We start from the raw sequence: 20779 nt of genomic DNA, 5'->3' as shown, positions 1-20779 counted from the left end.
TTAATGTTTGTAACAGCTTCAATGCGGGCTGCGTTGCACAGCGCTGAGCCAATATCCAGTATTATCACTGAACATTTGCAAGGTTATTCATTTATCAACCAATCTACTGATATTATTTGTATGACGCTATTTCGCGGCCCGCATTGCACTTCGCTGTGCCAAGATTGAATATTTTCTACGGATACTGTGAAACGAACAGAATACCAAGATTACATCCGTTGCTACTCTAGAGCTAAGAAAAATTTATTTCATTGTTTATTTTAATAGGGAGTTTTATCAGTTTACTGCACAGGGCCATAGAACTCGGTGCTCACGAGACTTGTTAAATTTCAGAGGGACTGATTTCATTATGAAAGTTGTGTATTGGTTTTGCAGATTAAGCCATTTGCTCAATAACACATCACACAGTAAATTTGCATGACACAAACATTACGCTTTCCATATTCGTTAACAAACAGAAACATAATTTTTTTTATAAAAAGCGTTACACATTTATAAAGAACGTTACAATATCACTGAAGACCAATACCTGGATGCTTCGTCTGAAAACGTCGCCAACATCCTTCTCCATTCTCGTCCAATTTGACCGTGTTCATGGTCTATAATGACTTAGTTGTTAAAGGTACACTGGGCTTTATGCTCGTCTTTCTTGAATTTCTGCAAGAAATAACACCCTGGGAGCGGTGAACTAAGCCTCATTAACAGCATCATGAAGCCTATCAATTATGAATTTAATAGTCTCTAGCTGCAAGGATGGTACATAATTTGGGGAACGACAATTGGATGCAAATCGATTCACTGTCTACGTGCCTGCTGCCAACCACTGAGGGTTCGGTTTGTCTTATGTTGTGGACGCGGGTCCTGTACGTTTGCTACTGATGATGACTGCCAGCTGCTATTCTCAAAAATTGATACCTAACACTCTTTAGATGGATTTTAAGGAGCGTCTGAATGTGGGGCTCGCTATCCCGAAATCAGTTACGCATTAACGAAATTATAAGCTATCCCTGCAGCCGTAGTCTATTTTACTTACACTACTGGCCATAAAATTTGCTACACCAAGAAGAAATGCAGATGATGGGCGGGTATTCATTGGGCAAATATATTATATTAGAACTCACATGTGATTACATTTTCACGTAATTTGGGTGCATAGATCCTGAGAAATCAGTACCCAGAGCAACCACCTTTGGCAGTAGTAACGGCCTTGATACGCCTGGGCATTGAGTGAAACAGAGCTTGGATGGCGTGTACAGGTACAGCAGCTGCCCACGCAACTTCAACACGATACCACAGTTCATCAAGAGTAATGAATGGCGTACTGTGTCGAGTCAGTTGCTCGGCCACCATTGACCACACGTTTTCAATTGGTGAGAGATCTGAAGAATGTGCTGGCCAGGGCAGCAGTCGAACATTTTCTGTATCGAGAAAGGCCCGTACAGGACCTGTAACATGCGGTCGTGCATTATCCTGCTGAAATGTAGGGTTTCGCAGTGATCGAATGAAGGGTGGAGCCACGGGTCGTAACACATTTGAAATGTAACGTCCATTGTTCAAAGTGCCGTTAATACGAACAAGAAGTGACCGACACGTGTAACCAATGGAACCGCATACCATCACGCCGGGTGATACGCCAGTATGGCGATGACGAATACACGCTTCCAATGTGCGTTTACAGCGATGTCGCCAAACACGAATGCGACCGTCATGATGCTGTACCTGGATTCATCCGAAAAAATGACGTTTTGCCGTTCGTGCACCCAGGTTTGTCGTTGAGTACACCATCGCAGGCGCTCCTGTCTGTGATGCAGCGTGAAGGGTAACGGCATCCATGGTCTCGGAGCTGATAGTCCATGCTGCTGCAAACGTCGTCGAACTGTTTGTGCAGATGGTTGTTGTCTTGCAAACGTCCCCATCTGTTGACTCAGGGATAGAGACGTGGCTGCACGATCCGTTACAGTCATGCGGGTAAGATGCCCGTCATCTCGACTACTAGTGATACGAGGCCGTTGGGTCCAGCACGGCGTTCCGTATTGCACTCCTGAACCCACCGATTCCATATTCTCCTAACTGAAATTGGACCTCGACCAACGCTAGCAGCAATACGATACGATAAACCGCAATCGCGATAGGCTACAATCCGCCCTTCTGAAAGTCGGAAGGGTGATGGTACGTAAATCTCCTGCTTACACGAGGCATCACAACAACGTTTCACCAGGCAACGCCGGTCTACTGCTGTTTGTGTATGAGAAATCGATTGCAAACTTTCTTCATGTCAACACGTTGTAGGTGTCGCCACCGGCGCTAAGCTTGTGTGAATGCTATGAGAAGCTAATCATTTGCATATCACAGCATGTTCTTCCTGTCGGTTAAATTTCGCGTCTGTAGCACATCATGTTCGTGGTGTAGCAATTTTAATGGCCAGTAGTGTTTATTTGCTAATCGACACACGGCTGCGTTCCCACCATCCACTAAGGTGGATAGTCAAGATGAACTTGAAAACTGTTCATTCTCTTTACGATTTTCTCGACGCCGTCCCTTCTGTCAAACAGGTGCGCGTACGTGCTGCCGGTATTCGAGATGGACTCGAGGCAGAAGCACGTGCCGAGGGACAAGACTGAGCTGCGGCAACTGGCGCTGAGCCAGCAGGTCCGCCCCTACCACTGGACAGTGTACAGGCGCAACCAGAGGTGCGTGCAGCCCGCACGCTGGCTCTTCCACGAATCGAATGCCTCTCAGCTTAACATCGCATACGAGATGCCGTACGAGTGGAAGGCCGAACCAGTATTTGTCGCAACCAGCGAAGATCTTCCCCTCTTCGATGAGACGTTCGTCGGCTACGGATTCACCAGAAACACACAGGTATGGCTGCACATCCGTCATTTGAACAGACCTTGCAGAATACGACATATGTCACTAGATTTAGGATTTTCTTTCATTCTGAATTGTTTAATCTGAATTCTCCTCTCTGCACTACTGTCTTATGCCGGTCAGAGAGCTAATACTGACTCTGTTCTAAATTATGTGGGAAATAGTCTTTGTGGTTCTGTAGAAGGAAGGACAGAGATTGAACTACCCTGAATACAAGATCTGTTGTCAGAGGAAGGTATTTGTGGCGCTTTTAGGCGTTGTGAGCGGCCAGCACCTGTCTCCTCTAGGTTAACGCTAAAGGTCGAGGTAATAAAGTATTCCGTGATAGGGACATCTGTATTAAACTCTACCAAGTAAAGAAACTTTGGAAAGAAAATACTCAGGAACTAAAACTTAGGCCTAGTAATTAGCTATTAACTGATATTAATTACAAACAGCAATACAGTAAGTGTGTAGGTGGTGCAGACGAGCTACACAAACAAGTCGTTCTGAGGTACAGCGGTACCAGTCTTATCTGAGGAGACGTGCGACGTGTACTGCAAAGTCTTACAAGCCACTGGTCGGGAGTCGACTATCACACATTCGGCGAAAATTTCGTGGCGTCGAAAAGGATCCTCTATTTAAAAGCAGAAAGAGGTTTTATGTGCTAGGGTCCTTCTTTTCAGTTGTCTCGAGAGGTGGGGATACGTGGCCAGTTACGTTCATGCGTTTTCGAGGAACCACGGAACTATACGAAATGCGGTTGTCTCCTGTCAGTATCCTCTATAGAGCTCGGGTCTCTTGGCTTCTATGATGTAAATATTAACAACTATCACTCGTCCGGCGCTTGGTGGGAATATGGCTGATGCTTCAAATGGGTTCAAATGGCTCTGAGCACAATAGGACTTAACATCTGAGAAGTACTTAAACCTAACTAACCTAAGGCATCACACACATCCATGCCCGAGGCAGGATTCGAACCTGCGACCGTAGCAGTCTCGCGGTTCCGGACTGAAGCGCCTAGAACCGCTCGGCCACCGCGGCCGGCTTATGTCTGATACTATTTCTCCTTAGATGGAGTGGAGATCAATCAGTTGTAGGCCTCAGCTAAGTTTTCGCAAGCCTAGACGGCTGCTGTGTCATGACTCGTAAATCGCACCAGTGGATACTAGCAGCCATACTCTCATTGCAAATCTGACACAACCATAGTCACGGGAAACCTCGAAGTGACCAATAGAGGCTCCTTGTTCGAAGTACCAGCTGCCGTCAGTTATCTAGTCCGACCACTTCCGGGGACGCAAATGTACGGCAGCGAGGTGGGCAAATGTACGGCAACGAGGTGGCCTGCGTTTTCACCGACGGTCTACCAGTCTCAACTAGCGCTTCTGTTTCGCCTCTCATTTCCTCCCACGTTAATACTGACGGCAGTTGTAAGTCACAATAGAGCACAGAGCTACAATACTGGGTCTGATTCCCCATTCAACACCATTTGATTTATGCTTCTGTGACATGATATACACAAAAATTATGTCCTTTTCTTTTTTGTAAAAGCTGTTCGAGAGATTATTCTTAAGTCAGCTGGTCTGTTGTCTCAATGTGTGTTTCCTAACCATTCCAACCTATATTATTATTTTTTTGTGATCCAGTGTCGCGTTGTTCCTGAATATACAGTGACTGCCTGTGCCGTGCACCGCTGGCTGATGTATACCAGCAGTGATATTTATTGTTTGGGAATAAAATGCCCTGAATCAAACGTAGTTAATAACTGTTGAAAAATACGTTGATTACACCATTCACGGACGCAATGCCTACATACTGTGGTAAGTCACTAGTCTGTTATAAATCAAAAGATAAATTTTGAAGCAGGGCTCTCTGTCGGAATCTCGTGTTATAATCAGACAGAAACTATCAAAGAACCCTTTGAATACGAGTTGGCAAGTTCAATCTTTAATAAGGCTCATTTCAAAGTTTTGTGTTAACAATTACGACAGGAATAATATTAGCTGCTAACGACTCACACAGGAGGGTGACAGAAAATGAGTGTCCGGGAGATTTAGAAACCAACCTTTTATGGGATATAAGTATCAAACGTCACAAAATGGCTATTGTCGACAATCAAGAAATGTTCAAAACAAACTGACCACCGAATGAGAAATGGCACGCCAGTTTGATCGGAAAGGTTCGTACCCTCATCATCGAAGGCGAACTCCTTCAGACCTGCAAACTGTACTGTACGTTCCGCTAGGTATCCATACCTAAAGAATCCATATAGAATCAAATTGGTGTAACGAGGGATGAGATATGACGGAATGTGATGGCATGCAACCGAATGAGAAACAGCCTGTCGTGGAGCTTACCTCGAAACTGGCTATCCTTTAAGGCGTGGCTGCAGATAGTGACGTAAATATTTCCAAGTGTCCTTGCAAGATCATGCACACGAGAAAGAATCATAGGGACAGAACATCTCTAACTCATCACAGCACAGTAAATAACTTCCCAGCCAATTTACCAGTCAGATTGTATGTCAATGCGTGAAGGCGTAGATGTTAGTTGATCTCGATACAGCTCTCTTCGGACCTCTAATTTCCAGGGTTCCTTTCATATGCACTTCCTCTTTAAATCTGGACTGGTCGGAGATGAAAACAAATTCCTTACTGACACGATGGGATGAGTTTGTTTATCTCATCTACAAATTTTCGGCCCGATTCTGCAGTTTGCTGTGCTTCGTCAAGTTGAAGCTTTGTTTGAAATTTCGTTGTCTTATGTCTTCTAATTCTGTAGCACTCTTTCAAGTTATGTAACCATCCACTGCTTCGAATGAAATCATTGTAATCTATGTTGCGCGCGATTTAATGGGTATAACGTAGCATGTCACTATCACCCACATCCTGTAAATTGAAGCGTGCAAACACTAGTTTCTGTAACAAATGCACCTTGTCCCCCCTTGAATATCCGCAGCTCTCCTTTAGCGTTACACGGTCATATTACTTCTGCGGAATTATTCGAAATCTCTTCAGAATTTTTTTTTTTTTTACTGTACTGCGGGCGATGTTCCGCCTACGTAATCATGTTTACTATCCGCTCCTTGGACAACGGTTGTCCCTTAATATGTTTCACTGACGAGGGGATTTGTGGCTCCGTGTTCGACAGAGATGATGGACTACATGCTCAACACCTGTTTCAGTGTTACTTTCACTTGTGAAGCACGTATCGTCGTCATTGTATTACTCATGTAAGTTGTCCGCACAATCGACCGAATAAGACACCTCACATTCCGCTGACTCATCTTGCAGAAACGCTAATAATTTATTTGTCACTTCTTTCTCACTCTGCCAAATTAACTTGGTTTCCTCTCTGACGAAATGTCAACTTCGGCAATTGTTGTTGTTGATATAATGTAATGTTCGCTTTGTTTATCATTACCATTGTTCTGATTTGTATGAACACCACTAGTAGTACAATACTGTTGTGAGTTATTCGTAAACTCAACAGTCCAACTACGATCCCTAGCCTCCTGCTGTGCTCACCACTGGATACCTCCAGTTCTGCGCTCACTCCGGAACCGTGCGACTGCTTTGGTCACAGGTTCGAATCCTGCCTCTGGCATGGATGTGCGTGATGTCCTTAGGTTAGTTAGGTTTAAGTAGTTCTAAGTTCTAGGGGACTGATGACCACAGCAGTTGAGTCCCTTAGTGCTCAGAGCCATTTGAACCATTTTTGAACCTTCAGTTCTGCCCCTGCTGCCATTAACAGCAAGTATTGTGGCTGCATGGCAAACAGTATGTGGGGCACTGAATGCTCTAAACATCACTGGCCTATTACGACCTCGCACGCAAGAGCTTCCTTGTAAGACATACCTGCGAAACTATTTATCGTTGTTGAACGTCATGTACATATTAACTTCCAGGGTGACGTAAGGTACAGTGGTAAGACTGACAGCGAGACACTCGAGAACGAATAGCTCATCAAAAGTGTTGCAGATGCATTGGTATAAAAGTCGTGTTATTATAATTTCGTTTACTACCGACATTTGTTTCCCTGATGTGCCTTGTATGTTTTTCTTGCAATTTCTGTTTCATAGTTACACCGGGATTCTTAAATAAACTCAAAACATTACTGAAAATTTCGGACTGAACTCATACGAGAATCTTCCGAGTATGTAAGCGGCGAAAAGGGAGTCTTGAGGCACAGTCCGACTTATCTTTTATCGTGTGCATAAACCTCAACGTTGCCCTTGCACGAATTGTGGTCCTGCGCCTAACTGTCTCTGCAGAAATGGGTCCAACAAACACTGTCCTAACACTACAAATCTTGCAGTTTCATGGTTTTAACTCACCTCGTGATATTTCCGTCTACAGGCCGCTGGTACAGTATATCAGCACTGCATGGACGGAGTGTGACTGAGCAACAATTAATTCACAATCCAATTCAAAGCCGCTGAATTATTTTATGTAGCTATCAGATTCCGGAATGCCGGCACGGTAGCTCAGCGTGTTCGGTCAGAGGCTGCGTGCTCTCTGTAATAAAAAAACTGAGTCAAAGAATCAACGATCAACTTGAACGGATGTCTTGTGACGCCCGTCCAGATCATGCGCACCAAACTACATCGAACAAAATGAAAAACAAAGAAAAAAAGTGAGCCAAATTACTGGGTTATGGAACGATTCAGAACAAAGGTTTGATTAGAAAATTTACAGACAAGAGAACTAATGAATTAATCAAATGCAAATAAATTTGAGAGAGCCTATGAATAAATAACACTTTACAGAGAAAAGTTCTCAAATTCCGTGATGAATACCTGTACATAATATAACGAGTGTGTAACAAAGAGCCCTTTCCACTTAGATTTGAAGGTTCTCAGTGTTTTGTTAAGTTCTGCTGAAAGTCTGTTGCAAATGAAACCTGATGTATAGTACAGACTTTTCAACGCGATGCTTAAAGAACTCTTATCTAAGTGCAAATCGATTTTACGTTTTTACGCCTAGTGTTCACTGAATTAATGTTGCAATTTCTTCCAAATGAGCCAATATTGTCAACAATAAAACCCATAACGGGTATATAATCCACAAAAGCGCACTTGTTCATTTAATGTCAAGTATATCATAGTTTACAGGCACAGCAGTTATCACTACACATCTAGCTAAGTGCCATTATTGGCACACACCTGACCGTTGATGCGATGTTTTACCGTTACCAAAAAATTACGCGTTTGTGATTCGAAATGAATGGTTGAGCATTAGAGGCATAGCCTACTTCATTGGGATGTAATGATGTTCTCTACAAGTGAAACATACTGTGTGCACACATTGACAAACGTTCTGTCAGTGATAATGAAGATCCACAGTTCCCCGCTGTAAGGGGGGAAGCCATAATGCCCCTCTACCGCACGCCATCGCGTCCCGCTTACTACTGTTGGCACTTGCCACGTGGGCAATAATGCCTAAAAATATGAACAACGATGTCCATTAGTACCTCAGGGCAGCTCGAGCCCGTTCAGGAAGCTACATGATCTAAAGCGGAACACTGACTGTATGCGTACAAACCGGCAATAGTCGCAGCTAGGCGCTGTTCGATTCTACTCGGCATTGTGCGGAGTTGTGTGGAGTGTGGAGTGACGAATCACGGTACACAATATGGCAATCCGATGGCAGGGTGTGGGGATGGCGAATGACCGGTGAACGTCATCTGCCAGCGTGTGTAGTGCCAACAGTAAAATTCGGAGGCGGTGGTTTTATGGTGTGGACGAGTTTTTCATGGAGGGGCCTAGCACCCCTTGTTTTTTTTTCGTGGCACTATTACAGCACAGGCCTACATTGATGTTGTAAGCACTTTCTTGCTTCCATACGGTAGAAGAGCAATTCGGGGATTGCGATTGCATCTTGTAGCACGATCTAGCACCTGTTCATAATGCACGGCGTGTGGCGGAGTGATTATACGCCAATAACATCCCTGTAATGGACTGGCCTGTGCTCGGCAAATTGACAGGGTTTTGGATCCAACTACTTCGGATAACAACGCTCTTTATGTATGGAAGTTTCATTTGTTCAAAGCCCTGCAGCTGCTCTCTAGGAAGCTGTAGGAACACTGACTCCAGGTTAGTGACGATGGGGACAAGAACAGACCTCTGAAGTAAGTCAGCCGAAAGTTGGGCTTCCTTAACTCGACATTCACAGCGTAGATCTCGAAGAAGCACCTCCTAAATAAGGCCTGCGTGGCCTCATGTATGTATGATGCTTTTTCTGCCTCTCCCTCAAATGTTACACACCTTTGAAAACACTTCATACGACTTCGTTGCCACAGTAGAGGGGAGGTCATGGTGTTCTAGATAGCAGCTATAAAAGAAATATGCCACTTTATAACTCGTACAGACATTCAGCCGTTTCGGAGGGGGCATTCAGTAATACACTCCTCATAAGTGACAATAAGTGAAATGCACACAGAGAAACGAATAGGAGGTAGAGACTGCGTATTGTTCTCACGATTGTCCGACTCATCAACTGCAGCAGAAATGTAAGGATTTCTAAAATCTGCACGTTAGTAACTGGTCAGTTTAAGCGCTACTAGATAGTTCTTCGTACCTTCATTGAAGAACTGAGCGATGTGGCGCAGTGGTTGGCACACTGGACTCACATTCGGGAGGACGACGGTTCAAACCCGTTTCCGATTTAGATTTTCCGCAATTTCCGTAAATTGCTCCAGGAAAATTCCGGGATGGTTCCTTTGAAAGGGCACGTCCGAATTCTTTCCGCCGGTCGCGACTGCTATGGTAGCAGGTTCGAATCCTGCCTCGGGCATGGATCTCTGTGATGTCCTTAGGTTACTTAGGCTTAAGTAGTTCTACGTTCTAGGTGACTGATGACCTCAGCTGTTACATCTCATAGTGCTCAGAGCCATTTGAACCATTTTTGAATTCTCTCCTCATCGTTGACACAATCCGAGTTCGTGCTTCGTCGCTAATGATTCTTCCTTCCTTTTTTCTTCATTGAAGACTTGGGAAAGAAAGAACATCAGAGGTCTGAAGAGGTAGAGTTGCATGCTCTTTAAAATATATCTTTCCCGCTATCTCCAGTATGTTATACAGAGAGGTCCAAAAAAATGCATCCACTGTTTAAAAGATCATAAGTGGCAAACTAACTGACGGAGTTGTCTCATCTTTGGCAGTGTAATAGTTTGTAGTTCCGGCAATCGCCACACAGGCGTTGTATTGCTTTGTTTTGTTTTGTCAGATGATAGTCGCCAGATAGTCAGTGTTTTGTTCTTAGTCGCACCTACTTACTAGAGTAAACATGGCTGGTGCAAGGCTCACATTTGATGAAAGGAAGTCAGTTTTGAAGTGGTATTTTAAGTACGAAAACATTAACGATTCGTCGCATTCAAGACAAATTTGAAGCCTAGGCTGTGTTAAAGATGTACGCAGAAGTCTGTGAGACAGTGTACCCGTGAAACTGGAGTAAGTCGCTCAAGTGTTCGGCGAATTTTGAAGACAGCAAAGTGGAAGTGCTACATCCCACGATTGCTACACGCAATGAACGAGGACGACCCAGATCGTAGAATGGAGTAGTGCGAGTGGTTTACTAGCATGGTGCACAACGATGAAGAGTTTGCAGAGAGGATTGTCTGGTCTGATGAGGCACAGTTCAAACTCAATGGTACAGTATATCGCCACAATTGCATCTACTGGGCCGCCGAAAATCCGAACGTCCATGTAGACAAAACCGTGAATTTGCCAGGAGTAAATTTGTGGTGTCGGGTGTCTTACTGTGGCTTGATTGGGCCATCCTTCTTTGACGGCACAGTTACCGCTGAGGTGTACCTTCAGAAGCTTCAGACATCCATTTTCCATGCCATCCGAGACTTGTATGGAGACGAAAGAGTTTACTTTCAACAGGATGGTGCCCCAGCCCACTACCAAAACCGTGTTAGGGTGTATCTCGACGAAAATCTACCAGGAAGATGGATAGGCCGTAGAGGTGCTGTGGAGTATCCACCACGTGCCCCAGACCTAACTCCTCTGGACTTTTACCCGTGGGGAACACAAAAGGACGTCGTTTATCGTCAAAAGCCACGCACATTGGATGAACTTCGAAGAATCCATCGTACATTCATGTGAAAATATCCAACTGAACACGTTGCAGTCAGTAGTTCGTGCTGCAGTTCGGCGGCATCGTTTGTATGTGCATGTTAATGGTGACCATCTCGAACACCTACAGTGACATGTTTAAGTTGGACCTTAAGTTACACATTCACCAAAAATGAGACAACTCCGTCAGTTGGTTTGCAAGTTATGGACTTTTAAACAGTGGATAAATTTTTTGGATCCCTCTGTATATTAATACCAGTTTTACAGAGACACACAACAATATTGCCGTGCTGCTATGTCTCGGCGGAATATTTCCTCTGCCTAGTGTGTTATCGTATTAAAAGTGAAACGTGTTGTTTTTGTACACAGGCCTACGAGATGTTCGCTTCTGGTTGGCGGTTCTTCGTCCTCGACAACGCCTTCCTGGTACACTTCGGCTTCCAGTCCACGAAGCAGCGGCCGAAATGGCGACAGAGGCAGATGGCAGACAACTACGGCCTGCTGAGGAAGTGGGCGCACCGCGTCGCCGTCCATGGCGGCTCAGACCCTCTCCGTCTGGCTCGCAGGTACTCGCTCAGGAGGAAGTGGCCCTGAAGGGCGACGCGCGTCCCTCCTGGTGGCCTGGACACTATCCGGCAAGGCAGCTGGAACGGCCGGAGCGAGCAACGGAAGGCACCTCGTCTTTAACGGCATCTCGGCGAGCTTCCACCCTAGGCTTGTGAGAGGCACCTGTCTCGCGGATGTCAGCACTTTATCGTGATTTTCACCGGCGTTTTTGTCTTCACATGCTCCATTACAATATTTGTAATACTAGATGTTTATGTTTAATTGTTATACGAGATAGGTGATGAACAAGTTTAAATATGACATATCACAATTCTGTGAGTAGTAGTTGGTGTACAAGAATGAAGTGCGGATATCTTTATCTAAAAAAATGTTGAATTCAGAAGAATGATAAATAGTGCTTCATTCAAGGTATGTTCCATCGTTTGTTATACATTTATCCCATATTTCTGGCAATTTGTTAGTACCATGCCAGTAAAAATATTCCCCCTTTCGCTGCGAACCACTCATCGAGCCATTTCTCCACATCTTCTTACTAACGAAAGCGCTGCTCAGAAAGTGCATGATCCATCGGTGCAAACGAGTGGTAATCGGAAGAAGCCAAGTCTGGTGAGTAAGCTGTATGGGGTAGAACTTCCAGCCGAGTGCTTCCATCGTGTCGCGAACCGGTTTTCCCCCATGTGAAGGGGCATTATCATGAGGTAAAATGACTTTGTGTTGCCTCTTTCGATATTGTGGCCATTTTCAAGCAGTGAACGGTTCAGATCGGTCAATTGTTGTCGATAACATTTAATAATAACCGTTTCAAGAGCTCATAATAGACCACGCCCCTCTGATCCCACCAAACACTGAGCATCGTCTTTTTGCCAAAGCTTTTCGGTCTTGCGGTCGATGTAGATGGTACGCCTGGGTCTACCCAAAGTTTTTTTGCACTTGGGTTACTCAAAATAAATCCACTTCTCATACCTTGTAACTATACGATGGAAAAATAAGTACCGAGCGAGCAAAATGTCGCATGTGTTTTTGCGCTTTTCCATTTGCCTATCGTTCAAATCGTGTGACACCCATCTACACTTCTTTTGGTGTTTTCGAATCATTTTCTTTCAACAATGCTTCCAGTTCCACATCTTCGTATGGTTTTGGCGATTTACCAAGCTCGTCGCTGCAACATCGAACCGCCGAAAAACCTTTCACAGGTATCTTGCGATGGGGCACGTTCACTATAAGCTTCTCGAAGTAATCGTATGAAGCATCAGCGGTTTTCTTCAAATGAAAACATAGAATTAATGCTGTCCGCTAATGCTCTTTCTGCGTTAAATTTCGTCATATTGAACGCGTCTGTCACTTATTGATGACACAACAAAATGGCGCAGTGTCAAATCTTTATAGCTCAAACTGCATTGGTACGACATCTGCTGTCTGAAATGCGCATTTCTTACTTGTACACCTTAACAATACTTTCCAGTTTGTATCATATTCTATCAAAGTGAGAGTTATATATGAATGTATCGAAATGTCGGTATAACAATAAGTGGATAGGGTGATTCAAAATTTCTGTTACAGGCTTTCAGGAATTGTAAAGCGGACTTAGTAGATAAAGTTTTGATAAGGATCCCATGTCCTGAAATGTACCATTTGGACATAAAAATAGTTTAAAAATCTGATGATTTTTCAGGCGATCATTGTAGGCAAAACTACCCCTTCCTTCCGTCTCCTAGATTTTTATATCACTCTCTACGACCGTCCTATCAACCTCACCCCCACCCTCAAGTACCTTGGCGTCACCCTCGATCGTCGACTCTCCTGGACCCTCCATCTCCGGACGATCCAAGCCGAGGCACGCTCCCGACTCCTTTATGACCGCACATGGGGTCTGGACCCCTCCACAGTCACCACACCTATAAATCTCTCATCTGCCCCATCCTCTGTTATGCTCATGTCCGCTCCTCCTACCTTCTACAAGTCCCTTCAAATCCTGGAAAGCCATTTGTTCTGCCTCACCTATCACATCCGCCTCCCATCACCCACTTGGATCCTCCACGACTTAATTCCTTTCCCACATATCCTCCTCTTCCTTGAATGGATATGGATCCTTTACTCCTCCCGTAAACTTGATCCCCCTCACCCACTTGTCTCGTCCATCCTTTCCCACACCTACGTCCCACCCACTCTCCATCTTACCACACTCCATACCGTTGCCCAAGGTGGCATGCGCCAACTTCCCCTCCCGGATGATGCGCTCGTCCCCTGCATCTACCCCTCCTACCAGATTTAATCCTCCCCTTCCTCCTCCTGTGTTTTTCTTCCAGGGCACCCTCTTTCCCTTCTCTCCTTCCTCACTTCCTCCCTCCTCTCTCCCTCTCCTCCCCCTCCTTGGGCTTCCACATCCCCATAACCTCTGTCCTCTCCCTCCCATCTCTCCACCTGGCATCCCCCCTCTCCCCCCTTACCCTCTGGTACTTCCCTGTGACAGGCCTCCCCTTTTTTTTCTTGTGCAACAGTGTATTTATTGTGCACCGAAGATCGCCATCATTGTGTTAGTGTTTCTCTTCGCCTTAGTGCAACGTTGTTTCTTCGTCAGTGCTTCTACGTTCACGTGTTCACACGTCTGCCTATGTTTGTGCACTGAGCTGAACTTCCCTGTGCCTTCCGTGAACGACTTCACTTGTTTTTCATTTGTCTGTCTCCTGTTTTTATTCTACATGTACATCTGTTTTTATGTCTTCATGCTTCTTGTGTGGTTTTCTTTTCTGTGGCCGAAGAGCGACGTGGATAGGCCGCTACCGGCCTACCTTTTCTAAAGGTTTAAAATAAGAATAAAGAAAAAAACTGATGATTTTCAAATCTTCCACTTCTCCACTCCGTGGTACGCCCACAAGCTGAGAAGAGGGCACCGTCGTCGGTCCCTGTTGTAATTACATCACGCTATTGTTTCGTGTAGTGCAAGAACGCTTGCAAGAAGCTGCTACGTTCTAAACTACGGGGTGCTCCACGGACGCGCTGCACTCTTAGCTTTGAAGAGGATGTCATTCATCTCACAGAAGAGAACCCGAGGAGAAGTACTCGAAACATTGGCCACGCCACGTGTTGTTACAGCAAACAGGTCAAAACTCATTGTCTCCACTGTGTGCGTACCAGGAGGTTTGAAAGTTATCCGATTCTCAAGCAGATTTTACATCCAAACGCTACATTTTAGGACACGAGTTCCTTATACAAAAATTCGGACATGAATTCCTTATACAAAAATTCATGCACTAAGTCCCCTCAACAACCACTAGAAGCCTGTAACAGCAGTTTTGAATTACCCTGTATAATTCACATCAAGTTTTCAGACAGAACAGTGGACAATGGTCTCTTTACCTTCTTTTTTTTCACTTTGAGTACCCATATGGTTATTTGTATGTTAGGAAAGTTTATTACAACGAAATTTGTGAAACTCATTAATATGTGGTTTTACTAAAACTGGTTTCTCATGTGGACAACTGGCTCTCTTTTCTGTTGTACAGTGTTATTCACAAATTTATTATTTTTTATTTCATAAAATATAAATTGAATATGAATCATGTACATGCGTCTGGAAACAGGAAGTTTTAAAGCTAAGAAACGCAGGTTTGAAACGTTTACTTTAATCCGCCCCTGCTACACAGCAAACATGTAAGCAATAGCCGAACTCGTCCCACATACGAAGTGTGTCACCTCTTGTGTTACCGAGTTCACCTCAACTGTGGTACGGTTGCGCAGGATGGTCAGAGTTGTTGGTAGAGATGGACCGTTAAATGCCTCTTTCACAAATCCCTGAGGAAAAAATCACATGAAGAGAGACCACGGTGCCTAAGTGGCCATTACATTAGCGAATCGCTCTTCCTTTTCCATGTAACCTACCCACTGTTGAGAAAAAGACTCATTCGAAAGTGCGAAGACATGAAAATGACAGTGGAGCAAAGCTCCAAACCTGTTGAAACATGAGGTCCTATGAGTCTTTGGTAAGTTTAGGAAAGAACTATTTTTCCAACATTTTCGGGTATGTTATTCTAATAACAGTTCCCTCGCAAAAATTTCTTTTGCCCATAAACTTTGAATTACGAAAAGGCACGAAACAAACACATTTACTTTCACTGAGTCTCATGTCACAATGTTTGATAAGGATTTTTCAGGCCCAATATGCGAACACTGAGTCTTTTCACCCTTCAACTAAGCTGAAATCTCGTTTTGTCTTCAAAATTTCAGTGCAGGAGAAACGTTTAATCCGCCTTCTATTTTCCCATTTCACCGTAAAACTCAGTATGCGTTACTTTGACATTTTTAACAAGATCCCATACAAATACACTCCTGGAAATTGAAATAAGAACACTGTGAATTCATTGTCCCAGGAAGGGGAAACTTTATTGAAACATTCCTGGGGGCCAGGTACATCACATGATCACACTGACAGAACCACAGGCACATAGACACAGGCAACAGAGCATGCACAATTTCGGTACTAGTACAGTGTATATCCACCTTTCGCAGCAATGCAGGCTGCTATTCTCCCATGGAGACGATCATAGAGATGCTGGATGTAGTCCTGAGGAACGGCTTGCCATGCCATTTCCACCTGGCGCCTCAGTTGGACCAGCGTTCGTGCTGGACGTGCAGACCGCGTGAGACGACGCTTCATCCAGTCCTAAACATGCTCAATGGGGGACAGATCCGGAGATCTTGCTCGCCAGGGTAGTTGATTTACACCTTCTAGAGCACGTTGGGTGGCACGGGATACATGCGGACTTGCATTGTCCTGTTGGAACAGCAAGTGCCCTTGCCGGTCTAGGAATGGTAGAACGATGGGTTCGATGACGGTTTGGATGTACCTTGCACTATTCAGTGTCCCCTCGACGATCACCAGAAGTGTACGGCCAGTGTAGGAGATCGCTCCCCACACCATGATGCCGGGTGTTGGCCCTGTGTGCCTCGGTCGTATGCAGTCCTGATTGTGGCGCTCACCTGCACGGCGCCAAACACGCATACGACCATCATTGGCACCAAGGCAGAAGCGGCTCTCATCGCTGAAGACGACACGTCTCCATTCGTCCCTCCATTCACGCCTGTCGCGACACCACTGGAGGCGGGCTGCACGATGTTGGGGCATGAGCGGAAGACGGCCTAACGGTGTGCGGGACCGTAGCCCAGATTCATGGAGACGGTTGCGAATGGTCCTCGCCGATACCCCAGGAGCAACAGTGTCCATAATTTGCTGGGAAGTGGCGGTGTGGTCCCCTACGGCACTGCGTAGGATCCTACGGTCTTGGCGTGCATCCGTGCGTCGCTGCGGTCCGGTCCCAGGTCGGCGGGCACGTGCGCCTTCCGCCGACCACTGGCGACAACATCGATGTTCTGTGGAGACCTCACGCCCCACGTGTTGAGCAATTCGACGGTACGTCCACCCGGCCTCCCGCATGCCCACTATACGCCCTCGCTCAAAGTCCGTCAACTGCACATACGGTTCACGTCCACGGTGTCGCGAATGCTGCCAGTGTTAAAGACTGCGATGGAGCTCCGTATGCCACGGCAAACTGGCTGACACTGACGGCGGCCGTGCACAAATGCTGCGCAGCTAGCGCCATTCGACGGCCAACACCGCGGTTCCTGGTGTGTCCGCTGTGCCGTGCGTGTGATCATTGCTTGTACAGCCCTCTCGCAGTGTCCGGAGCAAGTATGGTGGGTCTGACACACCGGTGTCAATGTGTTCTTTTTTCCATTTCCAGGAGTGTATTTTAATTTTACAAACGTGAACACCAGTACAGATAATTACAGCATCTAAGACTTATTTACACAAACAAATGCAATCATGTACAACAATTAGCTTAAAAGATTTGTCGTAATATCTTTTAATCAGCTTCTTCTCCGCCCTTTGTTAACCACTCACAGATCTCCTCATATAAGGGTATAATACACTGTACTAGTGCCGACATTGTGCATGCTCTGTTGCCTGTGTCTATGTGCCTGTGGTTCTGTCAGTGTCATCATGTGATGTATCTGACCCCAGGAATGTGTCAATAAAGTTTCCCCTTCCTGGGACAATGAATTCACGGTGTTCTTATTTCAATTTCCAGGAGTGTAGTTTAAGCTTTTTTAAGTTTGTTTTAAAGTATTTTTTTTATTTTACTTTTGGAAAGGGCGTCGGTTATTATTTTTACTAGCTCAACAAAATTATAAAAAGAGACGATTTATTAGAATGTCTTTCCACAGCAAATAACTAGGGAAAAATTAATTTTTATCTTATACCCTCCACAGTCTCACAAAACAAAGCTTCGTCAAAGGCCACCTGATCGCCACAATCGGTCCTTTCGCCTTGTCACTGCTAATTTACAAGAGCAAGATCGTGCACACATGTTCTACTGACAATGAATCTTGATTAGACTTACATTGCTGCATGTTTCAGTAACAGAGAACGAGTGACGAGTACGACGCGACCGAAGTACCTGTGTTGTGGCGGGGGAGAAGTCTGCTGTAACGGCGGCGCCTTCATTCGTAAAGTACGCGACCCGAACATGAGGCACGTGCCCGCCGTGTCTCCGGTCTACATGAAGTACGTCGCTGTCCGCCACTTCTCAGCGTCTGGTGACCCTTTCTACGATGTTAACTGGAAGGCTCAGAAGAGTCCTCCCTGCTCGGCGTCGCATCGTCAGTCGCGCACGTCGCAGACGCTACAGCCGTGCTCTGAGTGCGGCAGCGAGCGTGCGAGAAGGCGATGCCCGCTTTGTGCTGCGTCGTGTTGGGCGTAAGGCAAATGTGGCCAGGTGGCTGTCGTGTGTCAACAGGCGGCCTGCCAGCAGCAGGAAGGGCAGCACTGTGGCCCACTCCATCACGGCTGCAGCGCCGGTAGTTTTCCTGCTGCCACGGAAACTCACTTTGGGCAGGCTGTGGAATCAAGACGGACGATGGCGCTGCCGTGTATTAACCTAGGAGAACACACACTGCCAGCCTCCACTGCAACGGTTTCGGCAGCCAATCCTATTGTAACGGTATTTTTAAATTGTTATTTGCTTGTTGTTGTTTTGTATGCAAATTGCTTTCCAGTTCTTTAACTTTCGTATGCGTCTATGTTGTAATGTGACCTGAACAATGCAAGTAGTGCGTTTAAGTAAACACTATCTGATAAAAAGAGCCACCAAATCCTTGTGAAACTGTACAGCTGTACGCCATTAACTTTTACGAGAAAATAATTAAAACCCTAAAACAGTATATTAAAGAACCTATCCTGTGGTATTCTGTACTGTACAGTGTAGTGAACAGCGCTACAACAAGTGACGCCACAGGGCTTGTCTAACCGCTTTTTTTCCCTTTATTGTCATTTCCATTCCCTATCAGGGGCGGGCTGGCAGCAGCATAAGTGCTGCTCTTCAGCCAAGAGACATAAATAGACAGGAAGACATTTAAAAATAATATAAAGGAGATAACATGGCGGAATATAGAAACAAAAAAGGCGGAACAGAAGCAAATAAGACATACAAAGTGGCGAATCTAAATCGGAGATAAAAATCTAAAAAGTATGTTACACATAAAAAAGCCATACACTACATTAAAAGGCACCAGGCAAAGTACGGCCAGAGCACAAAAGTCCCTAGAAAGAGTAAAACAGCCACATGACGAGCAGCGTAGCAAGGAACTGTCATGGACAGTAAACAGGTCGAGCACACGTTTGAAACTCACATCACTAGATGACACTGTAAAATGGCACCGAAACAAACACTAATGTAGCACACTCATACTGAAGAAAAACCTGGGAGGATTGACACGAGAGGGGTGGGGACAAGGGAAATGGGAAGAATGGGAAGGAGGCGAGGAGGGTGGAGAGAAAGGGGGCGAGGTGGAGGGGGGCCGAAGGAGAGCTGGGAAGGGAAGAGACGGGAGAGGAAAATAGTCGAGGAGGGGGTGCAGGGACTCAGGGAGGGAAGCAGGAAAATCCTCTCTGGGAGAAGGAGAGGTGAGGAAAAAGGAGGCCCTGGGGAGGGGGAGGAACAAGGCCAGCTTATAGTTTTAAGGAAGGGTATACATCATGGCAAAGTTCATCATCCAGGATAGGGAGGCGCTGGAAATTGCCCTGATGAAGGTGATAGAGGGTGTGAAGAGAGAGAGTGATACAGCAATAGAGGCGCAGCAACGGGTAGGGGTGGAGAGGAAGGAGGAAACCATGGGGTGAGGGGAATAAAGCCTGCAGACAGTGTAAAGGATGCGGAGATGTTGGAGGAAAAGGAGGAGGTGGGGGCAGGGGATGAGTTCATACAGGAGCCGTTGGGTGAAGGAAAGCGGATATGGAAGGCTAGGTGGAGCACATTGCGTGGGAGGATTTGGAGGGCCTTCTAAAAGTGGGTGGGTCCAGAGATCCAGGCAACACTGGCATAACAGAGGATAGGACAGAGGATGGTGAAAGGATGCAATCTTTATGTCCAGCCAGACAGGAGCTTCAGGAGGCAGAGCTGGGAATGGGCTTTCTGTTGGATGTTCAGGAGGTGAGTGGTCCAGGTAAGGTGATGATCGATGGTGAGACCAAGGTATCGCAGGGTGGGGTGAACTGGATGGGATGACCATAAAGAGTGAGCTAGAAATAATGGAGGAGAAGGAGTGGGTGGCACAGCCTATGATAGTTGCCTGGGTTCTGGAGGGGTTGAGTCAAAGGAACCACTGGTTACACCAAGTGGTGATCTGATCAAGTTGTGTTTGGAGGGTGCATTGAGAGTGTTGAAGGGTAGGACAGAGAGCCAGGAAGGCAGTATCATCAGCATACTGGAGAAGGTGAACAGGTGGGGCTGTCTTGGGCATATCAGCCATATACAACAGATAAAGGAGAGGGGAGGGAACAGAGCCCTGGGGGACGCCAGCAGTGGGATAAAAGATATGAGAGTTGGTGTTGTGGAGGGTGACATAGGAAGGACGGAGGGAGAGGAAGGAAGCGACCAGATGGACAAAATTGATAGGCAGGGCGTAGGTTTTGAGTTTAAAGAGGAGACTGGGATGCCATAAATGGTCATAGGCATTTTGGAGATCGAGAGAAACAAAAATGGCTGAGCGATGGGAGTTAAGCTGGAGGGAGAGAAGGTGAAGGAGGCTAAGGAGTTGGTCTTCAGTGGAGAAGCAGGGTCGGAACCCACACTGGGTAATGGGGAGGAGGTGGTTTTGATTAAAGTGCTGATGGATAAGGCAGGAGAGGATGGATTCGATTTCTAACCGTTCTAACACACAAAAATAAAAAAAAATAGAAACCCTACATAAAATTACAAATAGAATTTTGAAAGAATAAGTCTCCAT

General features: G+C 45.7%; 1 protein-coding gene across 2 annotated transcripts in view; it reads left to right on the top strand.

Moving 5' to 3' along the window:
* LOC126365859 (beta-1,4-glucuronyltransferase 1-like) overlaps positions 1-18729 on the top strand; it is a 98555-nt gene extending 79826 nt beyond the window's left edge. The window contains exons 4-6 of one of the 2 annotated variants that reach the window (XM_050008658.1): positions 2553-2862; positions 11300-11496; positions 17913-18729. In XM_050008658.1, the coding sequence (XP_049864615.1) occupies positions 2553-2862; positions 11300-11496; positions 17913-18255 (850 nt within the window). In that variant the 3' untranslated portion in view covers positions 18256-18729. The remainder of the gene's footprint in view (positions 1-2552; positions 2863-11299; positions 11497-17912) is intronic. The other variant, XM_050008571.1, reaches the window with a different exon arrangement.
* The last annotated feature ends 2050 nt before the right edge of the window (positions 18730-20779 follow it).

The sequence above is a fragment of the Schistocerca gregaria genome, chromosome 1 (genome assembly GCF_023897955.1).
Source record: "Schistocerca gregaria isolate iqSchGreg1 chromosome 1, iqSchGreg1.2, whole genome shotgun sequence".
Taxonomy (NCBI): domain Eukaryota; kingdom Metazoa; phylum Arthropoda; class Insecta; order Orthoptera; family Acrididae; genus Schistocerca; species Schistocerca gregaria.
The sequence above is the reverse complement of the archived record's forward strand: the minus strand, read 5'-3'. Positions and strand labels throughout refer to the sequence as shown.